The following is a 27,241-nucleotide window of genomic DNA, read 5'->3' on the forward strand; positions in this document are numbered from 1 at the left end:
CAGTTGCATTCCAATCCAATTCATCCGTATCAACAGTATCTTTTTAGTTTGATTGGTTTAAATAAATAACAGGAAGACGGAAAATCAGATACATTGTTTTTTCATACATGACATTCAGGTCACAAAGCGCGCGAATTATCACGTGTACTAATAGTGTTATGTGTTGGTGAAATTAATGATATTGTGAAGATAATTATCAACAAAATGACAAATAGTATGAAGCAAACTGTTATTAAGTAAGTTTATAACCGAAATTATTTTTAAAAAATTTAATAAAATAATTGTTGATAAATAAATTTACTGTATTGTTTACTGACATTGTTTGGGATTTCAACGCATGAGTGAGTTATTAATGATATGATATAAATACGTTACATTCCAAGCATTGAAATTACGTACTGTATAAAATGATGCATATGTGAAATTATGACTCCAAATAGTATTGTTTTGATCATAATAAAGTGATCTTTAATTCAATTATTTTAAACCTCGATCTAAACTCTTGAACTAGACACTACTTTATTTCATAAACTAGATTGATTTAATATTCTTATATAAATCGTTGGTTATTTTCTTTGTATCTGAAATAATTTCATAATTTTTTGTAAACGTTGTTTTAAAACTTTTACTAATTGATTATTCTTAATTAATACATAACAAATCATCATGTGTCAATCATTTGTAATTTATATTCTATAAGGACAAACTAAAAATTTTATATTTTAAATAATAGTTTGATTCATTTAATATTTATAAAAAGTTATCTAGACAATTAAGTATAAAATTATTGTTGAAGAAGTTGTTGTTTATATTCTAGAAAATATAAATTGCTTGTTGGATTCATTTTTTTTTATGATTATAATAAACTGCAAACTTTCGAATTAATTTAATATAATTATGATGAATATTATTACCAGAAAGAACTGTTCATCTGTTTATCAAAAATTATCAGCAAAACGTGTTAAAATGCGATTTTGTTTAGTACATAAATATACGTAACTATCGATCAATTTTAAAAAGTCAGTAATTCATGATGCAACTTTGTCCTTCACATCATACTTAAAAAAAAAAATTTGGAAAATCCAAAAGTGCACGACTCATAATGCTCATTTATTATGAAATAACAAAATAATAATATAAAAATCGGTCTATCGGTTGACCTTGCGGGACAGCCCCAAAACTTCCCGCAGTTTTCGAGCTCCTTGAGCTCAAAAACATTGTTGTAAATACATTTTCAATCTCTTCGAGCTCGAAAATACTGTTGCATGCCATTATTTTCGGAAAAAACCGTTTTTTAGCATTTCTTTCTCCCATGATATTTTACGAACGAATTAACCGATTGAGATGGTTGAGGCGGCAATCGACGCGTTTTATTGAATTCTTGTGCTGATTAGATTCTGGAATTGATCGATCTAGCCATTTCTGAAAAATTTGAAAAAAACTGAAAAAAAAATTTTTTTTTTGTTTTTCTTCCATATCTTAGAGTCTATTTGATCGATCGATTTGAAATTTTCAGAAAAGTTTACGGCCAACAAGCTCTTTTGACTGCCATCTCAAACATTTTAAGACGCGTTTTCATTTGTTTCTCTATTCGCACTCAACTGGATAAACGGTACTATCTCTGTTGCACTTGTACATTAATATGGAACTTTGTCCAAGCTTTTCTCGTAAACAAATGGAAGTTATCAAAAAACTGAAGTGCACTTCGCTAGTTCATAGAGTAAAGCATCGGGTCTGTGTCTTTATTTTGCGTTTATAGCTTTTATTTCAGAGAAAAGCTGGGACAAAATTATCTGAAAACCGTTCTTAATCGGTCAGTTCAATTAAAAGATATTAAGAACTTACATCCATACACATACACACATACATACAGACACTCGGACATCCTTCTGAAAATAGTCAAAATAGCTTCCTAGGACCTCAAAATGTCGACATCTGATGAAAACTCGATTTTCGAAAATCGGGGTAAAACCAATAACTTCCCGAATTTTTGAATTATTATTTTCTTAGCGGGAAGTTAATATATGTAAATAAAAACAAATAAAAAAAAAATTGAATTGAAAAAATTCAGGCTTATCAATTAGCAATAACACAAAAAAAAAGCTGTACTGGGGCGGTAATGTGCAAGCACCTCTGGTGGAATAAATGTACGTATAATGTATAGATATATCACCATCCATGTTAATTTTACATAGATATATATGTGTATAGTTATACAGCCTTTTTATTCTTTTATTAATTGTAATTAAACGACACTGAGTTACCTAGCCATTTTCAATAGGGGATCTACAAATCTTTCGAAGAATTTAAAAAAAAAAAATTTGATTCAATTACTGGATTTTTTCGCAAGTTATCGTGTATACGGGATTCATACTTGACGGACAGGAATTTTTTTAAAACTATTTTGATTTTTTTTCGGTTTTTATTGAACTAAATAAATTTGTGAAAAGTATGGAATTAATCTCCATTAAATTATCTTCAAAATGGTGTGCAACATATCTTAATTCCGTGAATCAACAAAGATATAATAATTGAAATAGTTGCCGAAGTAAGGCGAAAAAAATTTTTCGATCGTAAGGCACTCTCTGATGCTTTGCATCATGAGTCGTGCAAAAGATGTGATTTACGAGAACTTACATGATGTTTGCGGTATTATAAGGAAAATACAATTATGTTGGCTTTAGTTGCAATAACTTAAAATATCAGTGAATTTCAAATGTATCCACAATAAAAGTATTTCTTGACGCCAAGAAATTTTTTGCATTATAAATTGAAAACAGAAAATTTCTGGGGCGAGAGAAAATTTCTCGACGTAAGAAATTTTTTTGTTTTTAATTAATAATGTAAAAAAAATTCTTGCGCCAGGATATGCTTTTTTACTGCGTCATATCTTTTATTACACTGAAAGAAAAAATGACTTTTATAAAAAAAAAAAAAAAATTACTTTCTTGATCTAAGAAATTAATTTATAAAAAATTTGCAACAAAATAATTTTTTGACTAAAGAAATCACGATCTCTAGTACGATGATTTAGAATAGAAAGTTTGCTTACTACAAAATAAAATTTTCTTATCAAAACGTCTTTTATTGAAACCAATAAAAAACATGTAGATGCATGAAATTATTTTTGCAGTCATTTTAATTTTTTATAAAAGAATTTGTTCATTTTTTCTTAATTTGACTTTATAATTAGTAAAAAAATTTTCAAAACAAAAAACTAATTTCTGGAATCAAAAGCTGGTTTTTTTTAATAAATGTAATTTTTTATCTCAGTGTATTTATTTTAAAGATTCTAGATTTTCTCACTTTTTTTAAAATTATTATCGGAGTAATTTAAATCGTTGTCAGAAACTAATCTCACATAGATAATAATAACAAGAGACATAAACAAAACAATGTAACCGATTGTCAGATTGACAAGTCTAAAATTAGTTTATGAATATCTTTCTACAGTATGGAATCTAATATAAATATTTTTTTTTCTATTGGTTTCGATTAGAATTTTTTTCCAATAACTTTTGTTTCATAAAAAAAAAAAAAAACATTTGCCGTAAACAAAATCACCTCATAACATTTTATCACCTTATTATATATAAATTTTAGAACAAAAGTGATAAAAACTAATGAATGGATTTAATATCACATAAATTAGATATTTTTCAAATGAAAATAACATTTATTTAAGAATACAAGCACGTACTTTTGAAACTTATAGTGGTTTTTTTTCTAATAAATAAATTTTTTCATCATATTTATGTGCTTTAATAAACAAAAATTTATCAGAATCAAGAAAAATTGCGTCTTTAATAAACCAATACTTTTAACGTTACCAAGATGATAAAGAGAAAAATATTTGTCCAATAATCAAGCTGTAGCGGAGATTAAATTATCTCTATATCCTAACAGTGAAAGTAGTTTTATTTTCATCTACACAAAAAACAAAGTATCTGAGTAATAGTTGACAGTGCAAGGTTTATGAGCAAGGGACTTTTACAAATCTTGATAACTACAAAAGGCTGACATGAAAATCCACTAAAATGTTTGGCTTTGTCTCCCCTTCTATTCGTAAAATACTAACATTGGGATTAGACTGTTGCTGACCTAGTCTTCTTCTTATATATATATTTTTCTTTTTTTTTAAGAAATAGTGCGATTCCTGACTTTATCTTCTTCCTTATTATGAAAGAACTTCGATTTTTCTTGTAATAAGGAAGTGAAACAAACTCGATTGATTTGTTTTATTTTTTCAAGACTAAGAATAAATCAATTTTTAAGTTGGGAATACCATTTGTTTTTTTTTTTATTAAAATTATTATATTGAAGAAAAATCGTTTCATTCGATTCGAGGATTTAAAACGTCAATCACCAATTAAATTCATATAGGGAAAAAATACATAAAAACTCGTGAGCAATAAGCGATAGTATCGATAAAAGTAATCTGTTATATTTTATTGCACATTCTACATGTAAGTGTCGCCCATATTTAAGATTGAAATGCTTATATTTTTTTATACAATAGTACTGTTATATATTCATTGCACCTATTAATATCTTATTGCTCTAAAAATTGTTATTGATGAAAAATAATAAATTTGATTTTTACCCTTAAAAAAATAATCTGAAATGAATATCACAATTCATTCATTTTAATTAATTGATGAATTTTTAGATTTGAATTTTTTTTTACATTTAAAATCTAATCTAATTTTCTAATCATTCGATGAAATAAAGTTAAAGTAACTGGATATAAAATTTTGAAAATATTTGTTGGATTATTAGTTCTCAAACTATATGCGTGACATAAATGTGTATGTGTCAAATATTAAGATAATAAGCGAGAAAAACCAATTATATATATATATATGGGGCATTCCACGCCAAATCGGACGGTTTTGAGAATTTTAATTTTGAATTTCGGTTATTTTTTGATATTTTTTAGTACTCTTAAAAAAACTCATCCTCCTAAATTTTGAGATTTTTTTTATCTTTGGTTCAAAAGATATGAAATTTAAAAAAAAAACCGCTTTTTTCATCGTTTTTTGCTTATAACTTTTTGAAAAGTATTTTAAATAAAAAAACTCAAAGAATAAAAAAGTTTCGTTATTTCACGTACTTTTAGAAAAAAAATTCAAATAATTTTTTAAAAAAATTTTGAGTTTTAAAATTTTAAAGTCGTTTTCTGAAAATCATGTATAATTTGATTTTCCTGAAAATTTGTGTCAACAAATTACTACCTATTCCACACATTTTCAGGTGGTTTCGGTCATAGGACCTCCATGGCTACTATTTTTTTTCGATTATTGAAAATTAAAAAAATTTTTTTTTGCTATAAATTATTGTCCGTACCGATTTTTGACATTGTGCACTTGTTTATCTTACATATTAAAAATTGATTTCGATATTTCTTTATTTTTAGTAGGGATTCTAAAGCAGTAAGCAAAAGTTAATGCTATTTATGAGCAGTTATAATAAATGTTTTGATTTATTGAGAAGCAACTATTTCGAAGCAAACGAAACATTAGATTTGCTATTCAATTCAGCCAAGACCATTACAGGAGCTCTAAAATATATCATATAACTATCCGACAAAGCGACGGAGCTATATTAACTAAGGAGTACTCTAGTTCATAAAGCAATTGTTAATGTAATATTTTTAAAAGAACACGGAAATAATCAAAAACGTTTGTAATACTGTTTCGTCGCTTTTTCGAATAATTATATGATATTTTTGAGCTCCTGTAATGGTTTTAGCTGAATTATATAGCAAATCTAATGTTTCTTTTGCTTCGAAATTGTTGCTTCTCAATAAATCAAAACATTTATTATAACTGCTCATAAATAGCATTAACTTTTGCTTAGTGCTTTTAAATCCCTACTAAGAATAAAGAAATATCGAAATCAATTTTTTATATGTAAGATAAACAAGTGTACAGTATCAAAAATCGGTACGGACAATAATTTATAGCGGAAAAAAAATTTTTTCAATTTTCAATAATCCAAAAAAAATAGTAGTCACGGAGGTCCCACGACCGGAACCACCTGAAAAGTTGTGGAATAGATAGTAATTTGTTGACACAAATTTTCAGGAAAATCAAAATATGCATGATTTTCAGAAAACGACTTTAAAGTTTTAAAACTCAAAAATAACGCGGAAAAATTTTTTAAAAAATTATTTGTATTTTTTTTCTAAAAGTACATGGAATAACGAAACTTTTTTAGTCTTTGAGTTTTTTTATATAAAATATTTTTCAAAAAGTTATAAGCAAAAAACCATGAAAAGAGTGGTTTTTTTTATTATTAATATTTGAAAATTTATTAAGATTATAGCATTAGCATACTCAATCTTACTTACTAAATTAAAAACTCAATTAAAACGTTATTCAAAATTTCGTATTTAATACTTAGAAATACGTCGAAAGTACTCACTAAAACTTTCTCTGCTGATAAACGTGAAAGAATTTTTAAATTTAATTTGATAAATATAATCGTCATTAATGTTCCATGTCATAAAAGAACACATAAAATTACTCTATTATCCGTGACTTATTCTAAATAACAAATTAATTATCATAGAATTTAGCACAACTGTAAGGTCAATTGTTTTGAATACAATAAAAAATGGACTATTTGTTGGAACATAAGAAAACAAATCATTTATTCATTGAAACAATCCACGAAAATTGAATACCATGTGTAGTTGTTGAAATTAAAAACAAAAAAATTACACAGAAAACAATGTTTTCTTGACGCAAGAAAAATGTTTCATTAAGAAATAAAAACAAAAATTTTCTTAGGACTAGAAAAAATTTTTTGCGCCAGGAAAATCTTTTTTCGTCTCAAGAAAATTTTCTTTTTCAATTCATAATACGAAAAATTTCTTAGGGCAACTAAAATAAAAAAGGGAGTGTTCGGAAATACACTCTGAAGATGTAAAATTAGCTATCCAGGTGATTAATACATTTGTAATGTCGAATCATTCCTCTAGTTTGACTAAAGGATATTTCTGAACGCAGGAGTTGAATATTTCTCTTCCAGAATGTATTTTTGAACACTCCCAAAGATATGAAAGATTGAAAAAAAAAAAAGAAAAAAATAAATAAAACATCAAATGATCTGTAATGTGACAAAAAACAAAAAAAAATAATGAGACATAATACTGACAGTATAATTTTATTTTGTTAGTGACGATAAAACCCAACTGTATAATGTCATTGATAGGGCTGCACAAAATATACAATCTAATATTACTGTATTATTTACAATAATGAATATAAATATTTGTTTTATTTAAAAAAAGATTGACCTCGAAGCTCTGTATTGTAATTTCTCAGAAATAAATATGTAATTATTTCACAAAATTATAAAGTTAATTGGATAATAGTATATTTTTTTATTTTATAATGTTGAACTTCAGGTAAAGAAAATTATAAAATTCACGTACGGAATAATCAAATTTATCTGCCTTGAATCATAAATATAATTCTTTATTTTTATTATTCATACAAGAGTACTTTATTTAAATAGTCTGTGATTTTTAAATGTATACATTATAAGAAAAGAAAATTTATTTCAAACATCATATTGTTATAACAAAGAAAGAACATTATTGTTTTTATTTCTTTAGATGTAGAGGCCATTGACATATTTGCAAGTTATTTTAAGACGTAAAAATTGGTTAAAATTTTATCCTCATGATTATCAAAACTTTTCGTATAAATATCTTAGTGATAGTCTTTGCATAATTCTGTTGTACACAAGATCTTGCGAGAATTATTTTTCCATATTAGGGAAATTGGGATAAGAATTTTATAGAAACCATGCATAATCTTTGTTAAAAGTCGTTAACCTCTTATAAAAAAACACCTACAATCCATTGCTATTTACAGTTTTTAAATAAAATTTAAAAAAATATGCAAAAGTATTAAAAAAAAAAATTTTTTTAAATGTGACAAGCGATGAAATAAGAATATTTCGAATAAAAATGATGCTGACTGCGTGTATTTATTTAATTTTCATTTGCTATAAATGAAAAGTGCACCTTCCTTTCCACTGAACAAGACGGAGATTTGAACTTTTCGCGCGAAATGGTAAAAAATTATTAATTCAGTATTTTATGAATTCGGCATTGCTTAACTTCTGTTCTCTATTAAAACTTCGTATTCTCATTGTGATATTTTAAAATTTATAAAAAAAAGATGTTATGATAATTATTTCTTTTTTTGAAAGTGGTATTTTCGAGAGATATCTATGCTATAAAATTTTCAGTCACGTCCTAATATTATTCTCGAAAGGATGTCGGTATCCATGTATGACTGAATGTAAACAAAACTAAATATATATATATATACATATATAAATATTCACGTGTACAAACGCATGCACGCGGTGTCCATCTGAAAATAATCAGAATATTAGCTTTCTAGGACGTTAAAACGTCGACATCTGATGATAACTCGAATTTTGAAAATTGTACTGGTACCAATAGCTTCCCTTTTTTTGAAAATTTTTACTTTTTACAGCGGGTAGTTAAAAATAAAAATAATAATTATAATTTACTCATGTTGTGTTAAATTAGGTTCCTTACTTATGACTATTGTCACTTGTATTCAAGAGAATTTTCCTATACAAAATCAATTGTATATAAACATTTAATATAGGAACAAAATAGTAGAAGCACAATCGAGATGTAGTACTTAAACTGGGTGCGTTTCATATAGCGGTAAAGCGTAGAAGTCTCACGCGTATTAAGGCGCTAGGTTCGGATTCTCCGTAAATCATTTTGATAATATCTTATTTTTAGCGAAAAGGCAATCGTATCAGGTGTGGTTTAATCAATATTAATAGGTTAATGTAGTGTAAAAATAACCATCCCTATACTTCACTTGAATTAAAAAAAAAATAGAATATTACACACTAAGGAAAGAAAGTAGGACATTCTAACCCGCGTGCATAATTGACTCCCCGAGCCGCATGCGCCAACTTGTATCATTTTTTTTTTCTCATAAAAGGAAAGAACAACTTTCTTCCTTCTAAATAAAGCAGGCATTTAAACTTTCGGTGCAAGTATAGTGAAAAATTATTTTGTGAATTAATTTTGTTGAAATCATTGAAGGCACTACACGAAAAGAAAGTTATGGGAATGGTTCCTATAATTTTGTGAAATTTCATCCTATACCAGTATAAGAATGACGACCATAAATTATGGGAGCAGTTCCTATAATTATGGGAATGATACCCATACCATTATGGGAATCATTCCCATAATATATAGGAATGGTTCTCATACTATCATGAAAATATTAATTCACAGGAAAGTGTGAAAATTACTTCTACTCGGAAAGAAAGTTATAGGAAGTATTTCTATGTATTATGGGAATGGTTACCATAATGGTATAGGAATGGTTCCTATAATATTATAGGAATGGTTTCCATATTGGTATGGAAAATGTTCCTATAATATATAGGAACCATTCCCATAATATTATGGGTACAATTCCTATACCATTATGGGAACCATTCCCATAATACATAGGAATACTTCCTATAATTTTCTTTCCGTGTATATCAATATAGTAGTTGAAACCATAAATTTATGATGGTGATCACTGTATTTATATTGTGATGGTAATTTGATCACATTGGGCTTGCTGGTTATAAAACTATAATTGTAATAATTTACTTTTGGTCATGCTGAATTAAAAGTAGTTAATTAACCAATAAATAGTCATCTCAACTATAATTTTCTCTTACGAATAATAATATCATATCAATTAATGGAATTACAGTCGAATGTTTACTGGTACAGAAAATCATTCTTTTCTTTCAGTGTGCTTAATAAGAAAAAACTATCCAAGAAAAATATATGAAAAACCTCACTAATATTTGACAATCTTATCTAGCCTCTGAACGTGATGAATAATAATTCATTGTCATTGAAAAACGGAATAATTTTTACTCAGAACTGCAAAGTACTTATTTTATGACTGTTGATTCAAATAATAGTAAATACTATGTACACATCTATGAAATTTATTTTTATGTATATAGTATAGTTGATAACTTCCTGTCAAGCATATAATATTAATACATTATTTTGTAATCAATATTTTTTTCAAGCAAAACAAGTTGAAAATTAAAACACAGCCTTGTGCAATAGAATGTTTATTTTTATTTCATCACAAATAAAAAAAAAATGTTATATATAAAATGAATAAGTTGATTTACATGATATTTTTTAAAAATTATAACAGACTACTGAAATTATTTCCGGAAGACCTTGATTACCTCTACTTATTGCAATATCACGATATCAAACAAGTTACTAATAATTTTATTTAATCATTGAATTTTTCGCAACACGAATTGGTTTTGCGTAGATTTAATTTACGTGATTTATAATCATAAATAATTAGTTTTTTATCATTAATTATTATTTATTGATTACTATATAATTAAATTCACACATGTAAATAGTTTAAAATGTAATCATCATATTTTATATAAACAGATTCTCAGAATTACCGGTTTCTTAGTATTTGTAATATCCAGTTGAAGCCGTAAACGAGAATAATCTACACTAATTCGACACAATTCGATAATTGGGTTGAAAATGAATATAAAATACATAATCTTCATTGCACAAGCTTATGAAGTAGTTTTTGAAAATATACAACTCATTGCATTAACATCTAATCGTATATGTATGTACACTCATATGTACGTATAAACTTTTTCAATCAATTTTTTTACTTCTCTAAATTTTCTAATTTTGGTAAAAAACCCGTATTACGCCTAACGAATTTTGTTGTATTTTTTGTTTATTATAATAGAGTTGTAGTAAGCAATAATATAATTTTTTTGTTATTGAAATCATTACACTAGTTTTTCAATTCGACTAAAAATACTCACCAATTTTCTATTTTTTTTGTAAAAAAATGGAATAAAAGTAAAATTATAGTTTTTTGTAGATAGAAAAAATATGGAATAAAATGGTAGTAAAAAAAAATATCCTATTATGTTGATGAAAATTAAATTATGTAAGTAAGTGATTAAGTAAAATCCCACTCTCTATATACACATTAAGTAATGAGATAATAGAAGGTTAAATCTTAAAAAAAAAGAAACATTATAATCATCTGAAATTCTTAAATTTCCGGAAATGAAAAATATAGCTCTTAACACAGTAATTTTAATAAAATTTGTCTTAAATTTCATACCATCCGCAATTTAAAGAACAATTTCGTTTCTTTGATATATCTGTAAAAATAGATTTCTTAATATGCGCTCCTTAATATGAAACGAAAAAACAATAAAAGACAAAAACATTCTATCTCTTATGTTGTTCATTAAGTATGACAAACTGTTTAATCAAGCTACTTGACCAGTCGTAATGAATTATTGGGAACATATTGTCCTCCAGACAACTCAAATTTGCAACACACTCTCTAAACAGCAAAAAATAATGTACATATATATGTATATAGTCAGCACATCATTTAATCTATAGTTATCGACCTCGCGTGTATAATTTAATATAAGCTTGACGGAATGGTTTAACTACACCACGAGTTTTATTACTCAATTAACGAATATATCAAGATGTAGGAAATTTATTATTGCATATACAGTTGTTGACTTCCATTAATAAAAATATAAATTTTATATTTATTTAAATTGTTTTGCAATGTCTACAACAGCATACAAACAGAATAATCAACTACTATTTTCTATATATTTGCCAATTTGGTAACTACACATATAATTTTTAAAATTATATTTTTTTTGGTCTTATATAAATTTCGTAATTTTACGTTGTGATAGAAGTCAATTTTTTATACAACTTAATTTAAATAGATAGTTAGCATTAATTTATCTGACAAACCCGTGTAAAAAAAATCGTTCCAAAAAGATTCCAAAGTTCGACATGTGGATCTTTTACACTTGAAACAGATTAGAACTTCGAGCGGAACTTTTACTCATTTTTGGTAATTTTGATAGTGGAAAAAAAGTTTATGTAGAATTTCATATAAACGAAATTTGAGTCAAAAAAGAACATTTTAAAAACATATTTTTACTAAATTTTACCCTGGTTCCGGAAAAATTCAAAAAACCTCTAATTTGAAATTTTTGATGATTTTTATGACACCAATGGTGGTTTCCATTGCGAACTTTTTTCGGAACCAGGGTAAAATGTAGTAAAATTATGTTTTGAAAAATATGTTTTAAGAGAGAACTTTTTTAACTTAAATTTCGCTCATATAAACTATTTTTTTATTATCAAAATTATTAAAGTTCTGAAAAACTTTTAACCGGTCTCAAGTTCAGAAATTCCACATTTCAACCATTTTTGGGGTTTTTTTGGATAGAATTTTTTTACACGGGAAGTCTTAAATTTATTTCTCAATATGATCATTTTACAAAAAAAAAAAAAAAATATGTGTCATCATAAAAGTAATTATTACAATGATTATCCGTTTTCTATATAAAATTATAATTTCTTTTATAACAGGAAGTAAAAGTATTTAATTGTAAAATAATGTGATAAAATCACATTTAAAGTTATATATTTATATACAAAATTTTATAAATATTATTTTAATAACATATTATTCATTTACATCGGAGAAATTCTGCTGAGATTAAATTAAACCAACCGTAAAAAATCAATCAAAACGCTTCAAGAAAGTTGATAAGATTGCCGTGACATTGACGCGGGAAATTTAAAGTAACTTAAAACTAATTTTTAAGATCTCCATATTTTCCTTTATCAATATAGTAAGTCTAGTATTGATACTTTTGCGATATAGAAAGATTTTTCCACATAAATCTTGTTGACAAATGCGAATACGAAACGGGTTTTAAATAGTAATTAAATAATAATTATTGTATATAGCAATAAAAGCGCTTATATATATTAATAGTAATAATAAAGCTCTTGCTTGTAAAACTTGATATATTACAATTAAGATTAGCTGAATTCCTTTCTTAATTAAAATACTTCATGATTCAATAATTAATCATTTTCCAGTGTAAAAACTATCTCTTTAGGCATTAACTTTGAAATTGAATTTTATTTTTTTTTTTCATTTTTTAACGCTAATCTCATAATTAATTCAAAATGATATTTCATAAATATGTATAGATATTACATAATAAAACAATAACAAAAGTTTATTCACCTAAAAAGTTTTTTTTAGTTATGTTTAAAACATGTAGTTATTCATAAAATAGTTATAATACTTATGATAAAATTATTAATGCTTAAAATCTCATTATAACTTCATTTATTGGATCAATCCTAAAAAAAAAAAAATACTTCAGTGTCAAATATAATTCTCAGCAGTAAGTTTTTAAGATGTAATTTGTTAATTAAACTTTTCGTAAAATCCTGGAATTATAAATTGAAACTGTAATTTTTTTAGTTTTCCATATACTCGAAGCGCCGTGTTACTTATATGAAATTGTGTTTTTTTCCATTTTCGTTTTTTCTGTAAAGCAAATACTGGGATGTGTATTAATGAGTATCGAGAATATTTAAATATGAAATAAAAATATTTTTTTATGAAAAAGAATACAAAAAATTATTAAGTATTTTTGGCCTATGTCTCTTGTAAGGAAAGTATTTATGCAAAAAAAAAATTATATTTTTAGAAAAGGTCGCTTACTTTTTAAAAGATATAAAAATAAATTTTCATCCGTCTAATAAATTGTGAAATAAACTAAATTACGAGGTATATACTTATTTAATATTTACCGATTATGCAATCAATAAAACTGTTTTGATACTACGCTATTCTTTCTGTATATATAATAAAATAATTTTATGCAATTACATTCAATTTTAATTATATCAAAGTAAATAACAAAAACATTAATTTTTAGTGCAGGATTTAAATTATAATTTTTAAATAAATTTTCAACAACTTAACAACTCATTAAAACTACTAACTTTCTAACTATGAGTAAGACAGAAAAAGCTAGACACCCAAGAAATCTCTCGAGGTTATGAGGTCGATATACCCGAGTTGTTGTTTCCTGTCAGACTTGTTCCATTATGTTATGCAGACTCTCGATTGCTCCGATGAGTACGCGCACTTAATACAGACCGTTTAACTATTTATCTATTTAGTCAGCACGAGCTACAAGTATGACATGCTGTACAGTACGCACAAAAATAATTGTATAGTTAACTGAAATTAAACATTAATGACTACATGATAAGAAATAAAAATAAAACTTTCATATTTTGTGGCTTGTAGTATTTTTAATTTCTCCTAAAAAAGTCGAATTTACTATATATATATATATATATATATATATATATATATATATATATATATATATATATATATATATATGTAATTTCAGCATTTTGGTAACGTTTTTTCTGACCGTTTCTACATTTCAGTAACTTATATACATTTCGGTAACGTTACCAAAATGTCTTTCATACATTGTATACACATAGTATACACATGTTATATTTTCATGGTAACATTATACATACATACAGATGCAATGCATAGATTAAGACAGTGCTTCTTGTATACTCAATCAGTATTGATTACAAGTAACATTGTATTTATTAATCAAATGTAAATTAACTACAAACTAACAGTAGGGAAAGAGGGGGCAAAATGGGCTCCTTAAGAAATGAGGGCTTCTATGTAATATAAATGTCAGCCCATTTTGACCCCAGGGGCCCATTTTGGCCCACTCTCCCCTAATAGGGGAAGGGGAGCGGATTGGGCCTTTTAAAATTTTGATTGCCTCGAATGATTTTGGGGTGAAATGGGTCCCCAAAATTTAAGAGGCCCGTTTTGCCCTTCGCCCTTCCCCTATATATAAATTTTCTCTTGACTTTTGTACGATTTTGATTAGTTTCGAAGTTTATAAGTTAACGATTCTAATTTTACTTATACAAGCATTTTTATTTGATATGATATTGATTAAAAATTTAAACTTGTTAAAATATAAATGTCTGTAAGAACATTTCATATAGGAGTAGTCCCGCACGAAAAAATATATATCCCGGCGAAGTAGTATATATCCGGTTTATATCTTTAGTATTATCGTATGTATTCTAGCATCCAGGATAGCTATTTTGCCGGCATATATTCCTGGAAATATATTTTTTCATATGGAGTATACTATTATCTAGTATACTAATAATATCTTGTATATATTTTAGTATACTATTATCTCGTCTAAACAAGAACTTATTTTTGTTTTTCTTAGTGTCTATTAAATTAATATTTACACCTTTAGTGGTGTGATCGTTCTAATCCACTCAGACAAAAATTTAACACACCGGCGAAAATGAAAATTTTCACACCATATCATTCACAACACACCGCGGACTCTGAATTTTTTATAGTGCAATAATTTTTTTGAAATGTGAATCATAGTCATAAATAAAAAATAAATAAATTATGCTGTCATTATATTTTTGAAATAATATTCAATTATTTCACATGAACCAAAATTAAATAAATGATAGAAGATAAATTAATATTTCTTCAATTTTAAAAAATTAATTGAGTAGAATAAATATTACAGGAGTTAAATCATCGGAATAATGAAAAAAAAAACCAATATGTTTTTTGAGTTGTTTACGATTTATTTTGCAAGACTTAACTCTCTCAAATGGTTATTCTATTCTAAAAAAAATGTATTAAGAGACAAATAAAATAAATTTTTAGCATAAATTAATTTTGATGTTTTTCGAGTTCTTCGGAAAAAAATTCTTAAAAAAAAAATTATTATGTTTAAAAATATATTTTATTTTATTTTGTATTTCGTAAGCGATTTATCCTTCAATCGATTGCCATGAGATTTATTAAAATCAGTTGACTCGTTTAGAAGATGTGAATAAAATAAAAAGAAATTTGATAATAAAAATAATTTCCGTCACATCTTACATTTCTAAAAGGAATTAATTCACTCGAATACACATTGCAGCAATCAAAGCGATTCATTAAAATTTTAAATCTTCTTAACGTTTGATCACGGTCAAATCAGGAATTTACGAATTTCATTAAAAAAAAAATTTTTATTAATTATTCTTTTGACTAATATACAAATTATCTACTAGTATGATTAATCCGAAAAACTAATCAGTTTTAAGTCTTAATGAAGCTTTTAGATTGGCGCAAGAATGATTTGATGGGGTGGGTCCATCCGAGATTTCGTACAGCGAAATTTTGTTTATGTTTATATAGATACGAAACATACAGACGCTTACTCTAACATATGCTCCAAAACGGTCAGAAACCGTTTCTTACATTACGAAAAATTACAGCGTCATAAATTCCATCACTAAGAATCGGACTAAAACGAATAAAATAATATTTTTTTTTTTTATTTTCATGGCAAAAAAAAAAATTTAATTTGTAACTTTTATTAAAAAAATTAAGAAAAGGTGAAAAAAACTACTGCCCTCAAATTATCAGTAAGAATTTCTTTTGTGAACCCATTACTTCTAAACATTTGTACTGAATCCATATGATTCTTTTAATTCATAATAAAAGCTGCTCATGAAAGAGTAAAGATATTATTTATGTTCGTCCTTCTTTTTGAGATTTTCTTGACCACAAGTGGTATTTTTATCCTATTTTACTAATTAAATCAGTGAATCATCAACAATAAAAATTGCCAAAAATAACATGTATCATATAATTTTCAGAAATCCGACATGGTGGAAAAGACGATCAGCTTTGGAACGAGGACTGACGATAATTGCAGTTTGCGGAGTCCTTTTATGTATTGCCTTGGCAATAAGTATTGGTGTAATAGTTACGAACTCGAGGTCATGCAATGGCACAGATGCAGGTGAATCTATTTCTTGAAATTACCAAGTTTTTTTTTTTTTTATTACGACTGCTTATTTTTTTTTTTTTGTTGATAATAGTATCTTATACATCTTGTGAAATCGGTATTATACTTGATGTTATTAGATGTATACAATAGTTTATGTAATGAATACATAAAAAAAAAAACACCGATAAATGTCTAAAGTCAGCGTCTTGCAGTCAGAGTTATAAAAATAATTTACTTTATTATTATTGAAACAGATTTATACTTTATGGAATTGAATAACTTGTTTAATACTCTGCACTTAACAAATTTAGATCAATAAAAAAAGTCAACTTTGGTGTTAACTTGTATAAATTAATAGAGATGTGTAAGGTTATAACATTTAGCTAACGTTGCATTGATCTACACATGCATGTGCTGATTAATTAAATGCGCATGTGCAGTTTAGAGATTTTGGTCATATTAATTAGATAGCTAAATTCAAAGTGAAGTCATAAAAAAATGTGGTAATATTAGTATATTACACACCAAGGGAGGAAAGTAAGACATTCCAACCCGGCTGTATAATTGCCTACACGAGCCGAAGACAAGGATGGGAAACAAGCGGACTGTGACGTTTTACACTGTAAAAAATTAGAAGTGAATTCGGAGTGATTGCGGATTTTATTGCAATCCAAATTCACTCCGTCACTCAGAGTTCCGAAGTTTGAAAAAAATCACTCTGCATAAATAAGGAGTTTTTTTTTTTTAGCTGAGTGATTTCGGAGTGATTTGAATTTCATTTCAATCTGAATTTCTCCAATTCGAAGTTTTAACATTAAAATAAACATCTTGTAGGAGTGAATCCCAATCCGAAGCGGATTTTCAATATTAAATTAAACTCTCCTCAGGAGTGAATTTCACTCCAAGGAAATTAAATAAATAATCAGTAATTCGCTCCGCATTCACTCCGGATTTACTTCACTAATTTTTTACAGTGTACCTTCCTCCGGGGTGTGTATACTATTTTTCATCAGATCTATACCAGAAAGTTTAAATTTTCTTGCCCTCTGCCTGAAAAGTGGCAACTTTCCGGGCGCTATCCTGAGCGAAGTTACCACTTTCCGACTCCATCTAGTAGAAAAATAGTATACGCACCTTAGCCAGTAAAAAAGAAGGCCTCAGATCACATGCTTGTCAGCCTCGGCTTCGCCTCAGCCAACAATTACATCGACGTTCTAATTAACAAATTGTCTAACTCCATTTATGCGAAAAAAAAGTAATTAAAAAAATTTTTTTTTAACTAAAAATTGATTCTATATCTGGTATATGTATAATATTTTTGTCTATATTACTTAAATAATATTTTTTCTAATTATTACTATCTGAAAAAGGCACAGAATAACTTACTAAAAAATATTAAGTTAGACAATTTGCTAACTACAACGTCGATATGAAATCTGAGATTTTTCTTATTTTACTGGCCTAGGTGTGTATATATATTATTACCTCTGTTAAAAGAGCGAGTTTCGTCTATCTAAACAGGACAGGAATGTAAACTTTTGGTGCAGGTATGGTAAGAAATTCGTTATTACATACATTAAATCACACGTTTGAACAATTAGAAAGGACTCTATTTTAATATAAAATTATATGAGACTGACTTTAGTCAGTTAACGGCGTATTTTTCGGCATGAGTTACAAAAAATAATTAAAATATTATTTTTATGAAAGTATACATGATTTTTGATATGATTTAAGGGTTAATGGATTAGATTTAACCAAATCAATTAAAGTTATTAAAAAATTTGGAAAAGTGAATCAATATTTAATAATAACAGCTTTAATTATGCCAATGCACTAGTGTTTTTGAATAAAATGTCATTATTCATTATATTTGAGTTTACTTAACTTTTATCAACGACTGTTATTCTTGACGTATACTCCATACGACTTAATGTTAATTAATAAAATATTTGCTAATTCGTTCTGGCAATAAACTTTTAGCTCCAACAGAAAAAAAATGCTATTGATTTATTAAAAGTATTTACGCTGTAATTTGAGTTTACTTGCGGTATAAAAAATTACGTAATTGATAATTACTTATCAGCTTTATTACATTATGTAGAATAGCGGCGTTCAGATAAAAATAGTTTATGTTATCATATAATCATACATGAACATCTATCGCTAATTTTAATACAAAGAATGGAAAATAAATTTGTCAAAGATATTTACAATGAATTTTTATTATTTTACAAAAATAACAGTAATTTTATTGCAGTTTTTAAATGTTTTGTTACTTTTTATATAAACCTACAATTATACAAAAATAAATGGATTTTTAAATTTCATTTATTTTTTTTTTTTACCAATTGAAGTTCTATTAAATTATAAATAAAAAAGATATAAAATTTTATTAAACGAAAAAAATTGAATACTTACAAAATAGACTTTTGATAATATTTAGAAATTTTATTTTTCATAAACAATATAATAAATTTTTTCTTCATTGGAATTTTTAATGATCCTGAAGTTAACAGACAATGAACAATTTTCGAATTTTTTTTAACAATTCAATTTAAAAATAAAAAAAAAACTAAAAATATGCATATGTAGGAAATTTAAAAAACTGTAGGTGCAATTTTTTTAAATATTCGTTTTTTTATAATTTATCGTTTTTAAAAAAATCCAAAATTGTTAGACGTCGGCTAACTTTAGTATAATTTTTAATGCAAAATTGCCTCAGCTCATGTATTGCCAATTTTTTATCAGCATTTATAAATAAAAAACATAATCAAAATTTATTTCTATAAAATAAAAAATATATCGAGAAATAAATGACTAAAGTTATGAACATAAATAAATACCAGGTTTTGTTTTTCAAATTTTAACCTGAATTTTAATACAAAAAACTTTATTTAAATAAATTATTTATCTTTTACATCATAGTGTTTTTAAATATAAAATATACTTCAATGACAAAAACATCTTTTAATTTTATTCAATAAAAAAAGAAGTAAAAATTTTATATTACCAATAATAACGCATATCAAAATGACTGTCAAATCTGATATATTTTTTCGACTACCGAAGTTAAGTTTTTTCATTTATCTTTTCACGACATTCATAATTACTAATATACATGCTACTCGCTTTGTTTGCTCTTGCACCCGAAATCGCAAATGCATGAGAGCAGCCAACGCAAAAAATGAAATGCTACCATCAACAGTTGAAGCTTTAGGATTTAATTCATCATTCCAAGCCTCACCTACTGTTGTTCAAGTTCCAGATAATATTTGCGATTCACCATCATGTGTTCATACCGGTAAGCAATCGTTAAGGCCATTCTCAGACAGTATTCCCCTACTTTTTTAAAATATTCAATGACTTTCAATTGTAATGACTGTTTTAAAATTTGTATAATTAATTAATTTAAAGGTAAAGCATTAATTGAAAAATCCACAACGCAGTTACAATTTCAGCCAAATGTCAAATTATAATTCGAATTTTAAAATTTTGTAGGCTAAAATTTATTTACAAAATTTCGTTTAACTCCTAATTGATAACAACTGTGAGTAATTTTTTTTTTAAATCTATATCTCGGCGAAATTGTAACTGCATTGTCTTTCTTTCAATTTATGCTTTAATTTTTTTGAAATGAATTTATAAAATTTTCATTCTGCTGACACTTCAAGGTTATTGAATATTTTTAAAAAGTGGGAGGCGCTGTTTAAGAATGACCTTAATAATAAAGTTGTAATGAAAAAAAATTATTTGTAATAAAAAATATAATTTTAGCCTCGAAGATCCTAAAAAATATGGATTCATCTGTCGACCCGTGTGATGACTTCTACAGATTCGCCTGTGGTGGTTTTCTCAAGTCAACCATCATTCCTGATGACAAAGTCAGCGTAAATACATTCAGTATTATTAGTGATCAAGTTTTAGAGCAATTAAGAATGAGTATAGAAGATCCACGATTAACAGAAATGTCTAATCCATTTAGGCTGGTAAAAACTCTCTACAAGAGTTGCATGAATAAAAGTTAGTATTTTTTTTTTTTTTTATAATGATTACCTTGAATTAAATTTATGGTAATGAAATTGTTACTTCCAGCTGTTATTGAAGAACAAGGACTTACTCCTTTGTTAAGTATTGTAAAAAAACTCGGAGGATGGCCGGTACTAGAAGGCGATATGTGGAAAGATTACGAATTTAACTGGATGACATCTGTCTTCAAGTTCCGTGAAATGGGTTATTCTGTTGATTATTTCATAGACTTTAGCATTGGTGTTGATCTTAAAAACAGTACGAAGCGAGTTCTAGATGTAAGTTACAAAAAAAAACCTCATATTTTTAAAACAAAATTTAAATTAATGAAAATTAGAAAAAAAATTAAGTTAGGGGCCGTTCATAAAATATCCCGAGTCAAAAAACAAATTCGGATTCAAGTCTCAAAGTTCTCAATGACGTTTTTAAGGATTAATTTAGAATTTTAAGATTGACAACAATATAGAAAGTTATCCTAATTTAGTCCTCAAAGTAGTAGTTACGACCAATTTTACTACTTTGAGGACTAAACTGGAATAACATAATCTGGATTAGATATATAACAATTTATATAACAATTTTTTTCAATTTTTGAGCGAGCCTGCTCTCAAGATCGATAGGTGCTAGTGTCTTTTTCTACGTATGTGTCTTGCTGCCGATACTTGTGACCAGATTTAAATTGCAAGCCTTGCACAAGAAATTCGTGCCAGATTATATAACTCAATCTTGAAGGAAGACTATAGTTGGAAATAGTTGCGCATGGCTTGTTCAAGATCTGCTCAAGGCTCAAAATTGATCTTGAGCCTTGAGCAGATCATGAGCAAGCCATGCGTAAGTACCTACTGTAAGTTACTGGTGCAAAAAATGCGTCAGACATTTTTTCATTGCACCGTGTTCAAGATATCTTTAATATTCTTGCGTACGATACCATAAGCAAGACATACACAAATCTTGACATAGGTTTCTTGATACACGATCTTGCGAAAGGCACATACGTAGAAAAAGACATTAGCAGCTAGGGATCTTGCTCAAGATACTTTCTAGGGGAAACGTGACGTTCGCAGCTCATCAAACAATTTCGCAAGTTTTTCTGTCGTTTCTTTTAAATTTTATTTTTTTGTTTCGATAAAAAATCATTTGCTTCATATTTGTAAATATATAAATATTTCTATACATAGATTTCCGTCATAGTGAGGGGAAGTCTATCATTTGTGATAGCACGAAGAACAGGGGAGGTGACTTAAAATGGAAAAATTTTACGTGACGTATTTTATGAACGGCCCCTTAACTATTTATAAAAAAAAAAAAAAAAAAAAAAAAGTAATGAACTCTGTTACTTGGCATATAAACGATATCTACAATTTTGGGTAGTAAAAAATCTCATAAAAAATCTTTACTACTTATTTTTTATTGCAGTTAGATCAAGCTTCGCTTGGATTATCGCGAGAATACTTATCCAAAGGATTTGATGACAAGATTGTAAAAGAATATTACCGGTACATGGTCGATATTGCAGTAATTCTCGGTGCTGAGCGAGAACGCGCTGAAGAAGAACTAATGACGTCTCTTAAATTTGAAATGAAACTTGCCAATGTAAAATTTAATGATAAATTTAACTTAATTAATTAATGATAAAAAGTATGATATGAAAAGTTTTATTAAATATTTTAGATATCTTTGCCGGTTGAAAAACGACGTAATGCAACTTTATTGTACAATCCGATGACAATAACAGAGCTATCAAATAAATATCCAAGTATCCCTTGGAAGGAATATTTCAACAGAATTCTCAAGCCTCATGTTCAAGTTGATGACAACGAAATAACGATCGTCAATGTTCCTAGCTTCATATCAGACTTTGAACAGCTAATGAAGTCAACACCAAAGAGGGTACAGGCTAATTATGTAATGTGGCGGGCCGTTGCTGCATCAGTGAGTTATTTAAATGATGAAATTCGCAAGAGACAACTTGAATATTCTACAGCCCTGAGTGGTAGAACGGAAAGAGAACCTCGATGGAAAGAGTGTGTTGACATTGTCTCCAGTACTTTATCGATAAGTGTTGGTGCTTTGTATGTAAGGAAATATTTTAACGAGGACGCAAAGAAAAATGCCGTGGAAATGGTTTCGGACATCCGTAATCAGTTCAACAAAATATTAAAAACAGTAAATAATTTATTAATTGTTTTTCTATTTATTTATTTCTTATAATTTATAGGATATTTCAAATTTAAATAATTTATAATAGGTTGACTGGATGGATGAAGTAACGAGAAAAAGTGCTCTGGAAAAAGCTGCATCCATGACAAGCCATATCGCGTATCCTGATGAGCTTTTGGATGATACGAAATTGGAAGAATTCTACGAAAATCTACAACTTGATGACAATGCTTCTTATTTGAAAAATATATTGAACTTGACATTATTTGGCACAGAATACTCATTTAGCAAATTAAGAAAACCGGTTAATAAGAGTGATTGGGTATCACACGGCCGCCCAGCTGTTGTTAATGCATTTTATTCATCAATTGAAAACAGTATTCGTATGTATAATTCATTATTCATCACATAACTTATTAATAATTAATTAATTAATTAAGAATAAATAATGAGTTGCCTACTGTAAAAAATTTACGAAGTGAACGCGGAGTGGATGACTTTTTATTTATTTAATTCTCTCGGAGTGAATTTCACTCCGAAGGGGAGTTTCGAAAAATATGAATTATAAAAAAAATTACTGATACATAGTGAGCTTAGATCTTTGATATTTTGACATTTATATTTACGAAAATAATTATGAGCTCCATTTCTATATACTCACACGAAATGATTTTTAATAATTCTAAGCGGCTGATAATAAAACTTTGACAAATGTACTTCCACTGAGTCACAAACTGTCGTATGATTTACGTCAATCATACTACAAGATAATATTTCATATTGTACCGAAATATCAAATATTCCCATAAAAACTATGTTACTATATACTGTTAAAAATTGGGAGTCAATTTGGAGTGATTACTGATTTTATTTAAATTCGAATTTACTCCGTCACTCGGAGTTTCGGAGTTTTGTCAAAAAAATCACTCCGCAAAGCGAGTGAATAGGAAGTTTGTCTTTTCAGCGGATTGATTTCGGAGTGGTCTAGATTTTATTTCATTCCGCATTCACTTCGATTCCGAGTTTCAATATTAAAATAAATTCCCTTTCGGAGTAAGTTTCACTCCGAGGGGGATTAAATAAATAAACAGTCATCCGCTTCGCAATTACTCTGCATTTACTTTAAATTTAATCCGCGTTTACTCCATAAATCTTTTACAGTGCAGCTATTCAATAATTTAATATTTTCACTATGTATGAAATAATAATTTAGTAAGCTACTAAAACATTTTATAAATTAAAAACATAATTTCAAGTATAATTATCGATATCTCAATCAATAATTTATTGAATTAATTCTGTTTCTAATTCAGAGCTATTTCTATTAAATATAAATTTATTCAAGTATTAAAACTCTAGGCCAGAGTTAATGCGGATTGAAATAAAATCCGCGTCACTCCAAAATCATTCCACTCATAAAAATATCCCAATTTACTCCGCATGCGGAGTGATTTTTTTTTTTTTTAACCCCGGAACTCTGAGTGAGGGAGTGAATTTGGATTGAAATAAAATCCATATATTCCCGATTTTTTATAGTGTATTGAGTTTCTTATTTACTTTGTATAGAATTCCCGGCTGGAATTCTTCAAGGTGCTTTCTTTAGTAATGACCGTCCAAGATACATGAATTATGGTGCTATTGGATTCGTAATTGGTCATGAAATCACTCACGGCTTTGATGATCAAGGAAGGCAGTTCGATAAAGATGGAAATCTAGTCGATTGGTGGGCACCATCAACCAAAGAAAAATATCTAGAGAAGGCTGAATGTATAATTAATCAGTATGGCAATTATACCGTAAAAGAAGTTGGAAAGAACGTGAGAAAATAAATAATTCACTTTAGTTTAAAAATTACTTGCTTAAACGTCTTTTATAATGATTGTTGTTTAATTTATATTGTTTTCTTTTAGTTGAATGGAATTAATACTCAAGGTGAAAATATTGCGGACAATGGAGGTATAAAAGAAGCATATTTGGCTTATAAAGATTGGGCTGATCGACACAAACCAGAGCCAACACTTCCTGGACTTTCTTTTACGCCGAGACAAATGTTTTGGATCAGTGCTGCTAACACTTGGTGCTCTGTATACCGACCTGAAGCATTAAAATTACGTATTACGACTGGATTCCACAGTCCAGGTGAATTCCGTATTCTTGGACCACTTTCGAACATGCCGGAATTTGCTGAAGATTTTCAATGCCCGCTAGAATCGAGGATGAACCCAAAACACAAGTGTGCTGTGTGGTAATATTTTTAATCAGGAAAAATTCATTTATTTTTTCACCATATAGATTTTTGTTGTTATATTAAGGTTATAGTGACTGTTAAATATACGAAATAATTAATTATCATCACTATATTTAAAAATAAAGGTTTTGATAAAAATATTTGAAATATTTGCAGAGTTTACAATATTTTTTTTTATAGTATTTTATTATGCAAATATTTTTATGCTGTCAGAATTTTTAATGTTGGAAAAAACATATTAAAAAAAAATTTCGAGAGATGAAACTCTTATTTTTAGATTTTTCAAAATGTACATGAAAATTTTATACACTGAGGATAAATGCATGGTTTTATATGGCTCAGTAACCAGTTGTTTTTTTTTTTTTTTTTTATAAAAATTTCAGGTAAACGTCATCTATCATTATTGATAATACTTCTATGAATAATAAATGTAGAGTATCGAATTTGAAATGATAAATTTCAAGCACGTCTTTAGACTAAACCTCACCAGGAAAAAAAAAACGTTAGTAGCTTTACTTTTTTTGATATCATATAATTTTTACAGTACAAAATATGACTCCAAATTAAAAATAATTAATTCTGATCAATAAATATTTATTATTCGGAAAAAAATCCGAATTTGCTTATCTTCGAATAGACGTTTAAAAAAGTGTAGTAATAAAAAATTAGTTTTTGTATAAATAAATTCTTTTTATTCTATAAAAACTATTAAATATTCAAATATATTTATACAAAAATTTAAAAATCCTTATCTTTGCAGCAAATTTATTTAATTCATATTTCTAAATTTTGTCATCTCGGATTTTAAAACTTTACTAAAATCACAATAAAAAAGATACTTTATATTTATTATGATGATTGTGATAAAACTGTTGAAATTTTTGTAAAATTTAGGATTAAGTTACCGAAAATTATAAAAAATAAATAATTATAATGTTATTAATTAATAATGAATAAATATTAATTGTTTAAATTTGTGTATGCAAATTTTTCGTTAATTGTTAAGTACTTACATAAATTAATTAATAAATGAATAAGTCAAATATCAGATTAAAAAAAATACATTTTCTTCATTACATCACCAGTTCATAACATAATTACATGTCTTAATAATACTTTATATCAATACATCAACACCTGAAAATTAAATACATAATAAAATAAAACAATATTCAGCTTTAATTTGTAATATAATTCGTTAATTTAAGTAATAAAAAGTTATTGTCTGATGTATATCTATTTACTGTAATTGTCAGTGAGTTTAATTAATAAATATTCATTCTTGAAGTAAAACTATAATTAGTTTATTATTTTTTATTATTTATATGTACTTTCAAGTCTTCCTCGCTAAATTGTTAATCAAATAGGTAAATTTAATAGTATATTGTGCAACAGGTGCGGTAAGTTATCGATTGCCCACGAGAGCGAAGTTGAGCGCACGAATGAAATGAATGATAAGATAATGAAGTAGGTTTGTACGTGAAACAATAGATATATCGCATCACTAATTCCAAAAGGATTTATATTTTTATACGTCCTCTTGCTTTAGTTACTAAGTCTAAAGCTAAGAAGGCGTATAATTTTTACTTGTTATTAGTTATTTCAAATAGTAATCCAAAAATATTTAACTCTTTGAATCCAATCACATATAATTAGATCGAAAAATTGGCATTATTACAAGTAGCTCCAAAACCTCTCTACCCTGTTTAGAAAATCTCATAGGATCCAATAGATTCTCATAAATTTCCATAATGATTTTATAAGAATGAATAAATTCTATAAGAAGTGCTATATTTAAGTATAGGGTTCTACATACAGCTATAAGAATCTATCGGATTTATTAAGGAGGGTAGAGAGATTTTGGAGCGACTTGTCATAATGCCGAAAAATTCTTGATCGGGTTACGCTAAAGTAATGATCAATAAAGAAATAAAATTGTTGACTTATAATAGTAATTCTTATTGATCGGATTGTAAATTTTTTTTT

General features: G+C 27.0%; 1 protein-coding gene across 3 annotated transcripts; it reads left to right on the plus strand.

The window, feature by feature from the left end:
- On the plus strand, nucleotides 1-26,066 carry LOC103575953 (neprilysin-2). Of its 3 annotated transcripts, none has more exons than XM_008555960.2 (10): nucleotides 1-236; nucleotides 16,685-16,830; nucleotides 20,081-20,122; nucleotides 20,596-20,841; nucleotides 20,914-21,125; nucleotides 22,264-22,440; nucleotides 22,519-23,013; nucleotides 23,096-23,390; nucleotides 24,574-24,824; nucleotides 24,918-26,066. In XM_008555960.2, the coding sequence occupies exons 1-10, from the start codon at nucleotides 205-207 to the stop codon at nucleotides 25,254-25,256; spliced, it is 2,235 nt and encodes a 744-aa protein (XP_008554182.1). In that variant the 5' UTR covers nucleotides 1-204; the 3' UTR covers nucleotides 25,257-26,066. The 3 variants fall into 3 exon arrangements, with proteins under 3 accessions (XP_008554182.1, XP_008554183.1, XP_008554181.1); XM_008555961.2 differs by having other exon boundaries at nucleotides 20,087-20,122; XM_008555959.2 differs by having other exon boundaries at nucleotides 19,994-20,122; nucleotides 24,918-26,065.
- The last annotated feature ends 1,175 nt before the right edge of the window (nucleotides 26,067-27,241 follow it).

Source organism: Microplitis demolitor, chromosome 5, assembly GCF_026212275.2.
Source record: "Microplitis demolitor isolate Queensland-Clemson2020A chromosome 5, iyMicDemo2.1a, whole genome shotgun sequence".
Classification (NCBI taxonomy): domain Eukaryota; kingdom Metazoa; phylum Arthropoda; class Insecta; order Hymenoptera; family Braconidae; genus Microplitis; species Microplitis demolitor.

Bases quoted from the DNA above. Each gene is read 5' to 3' on its own strand.
- LOC103575953 (XM_008555959.2), top strand. From the start codon at position 205: ATGACAAATAGTATGAAGCAAACTGTTATTAA. The intron at 237-16,684 runs GTAAGTTTATAA...TATAATTTTCAG, and splicing joins ATGAAGCAAACTGTTATTAA to AAATCCGACATGGTGGAAAA. The intron at 20,842-20,913 runs GTTAGTATTTTT...TGTTACTTCCAG, and splicing joins CAAGAGTTGCATGAATAAAA to CTGTTATTGAAGAACAAGGA.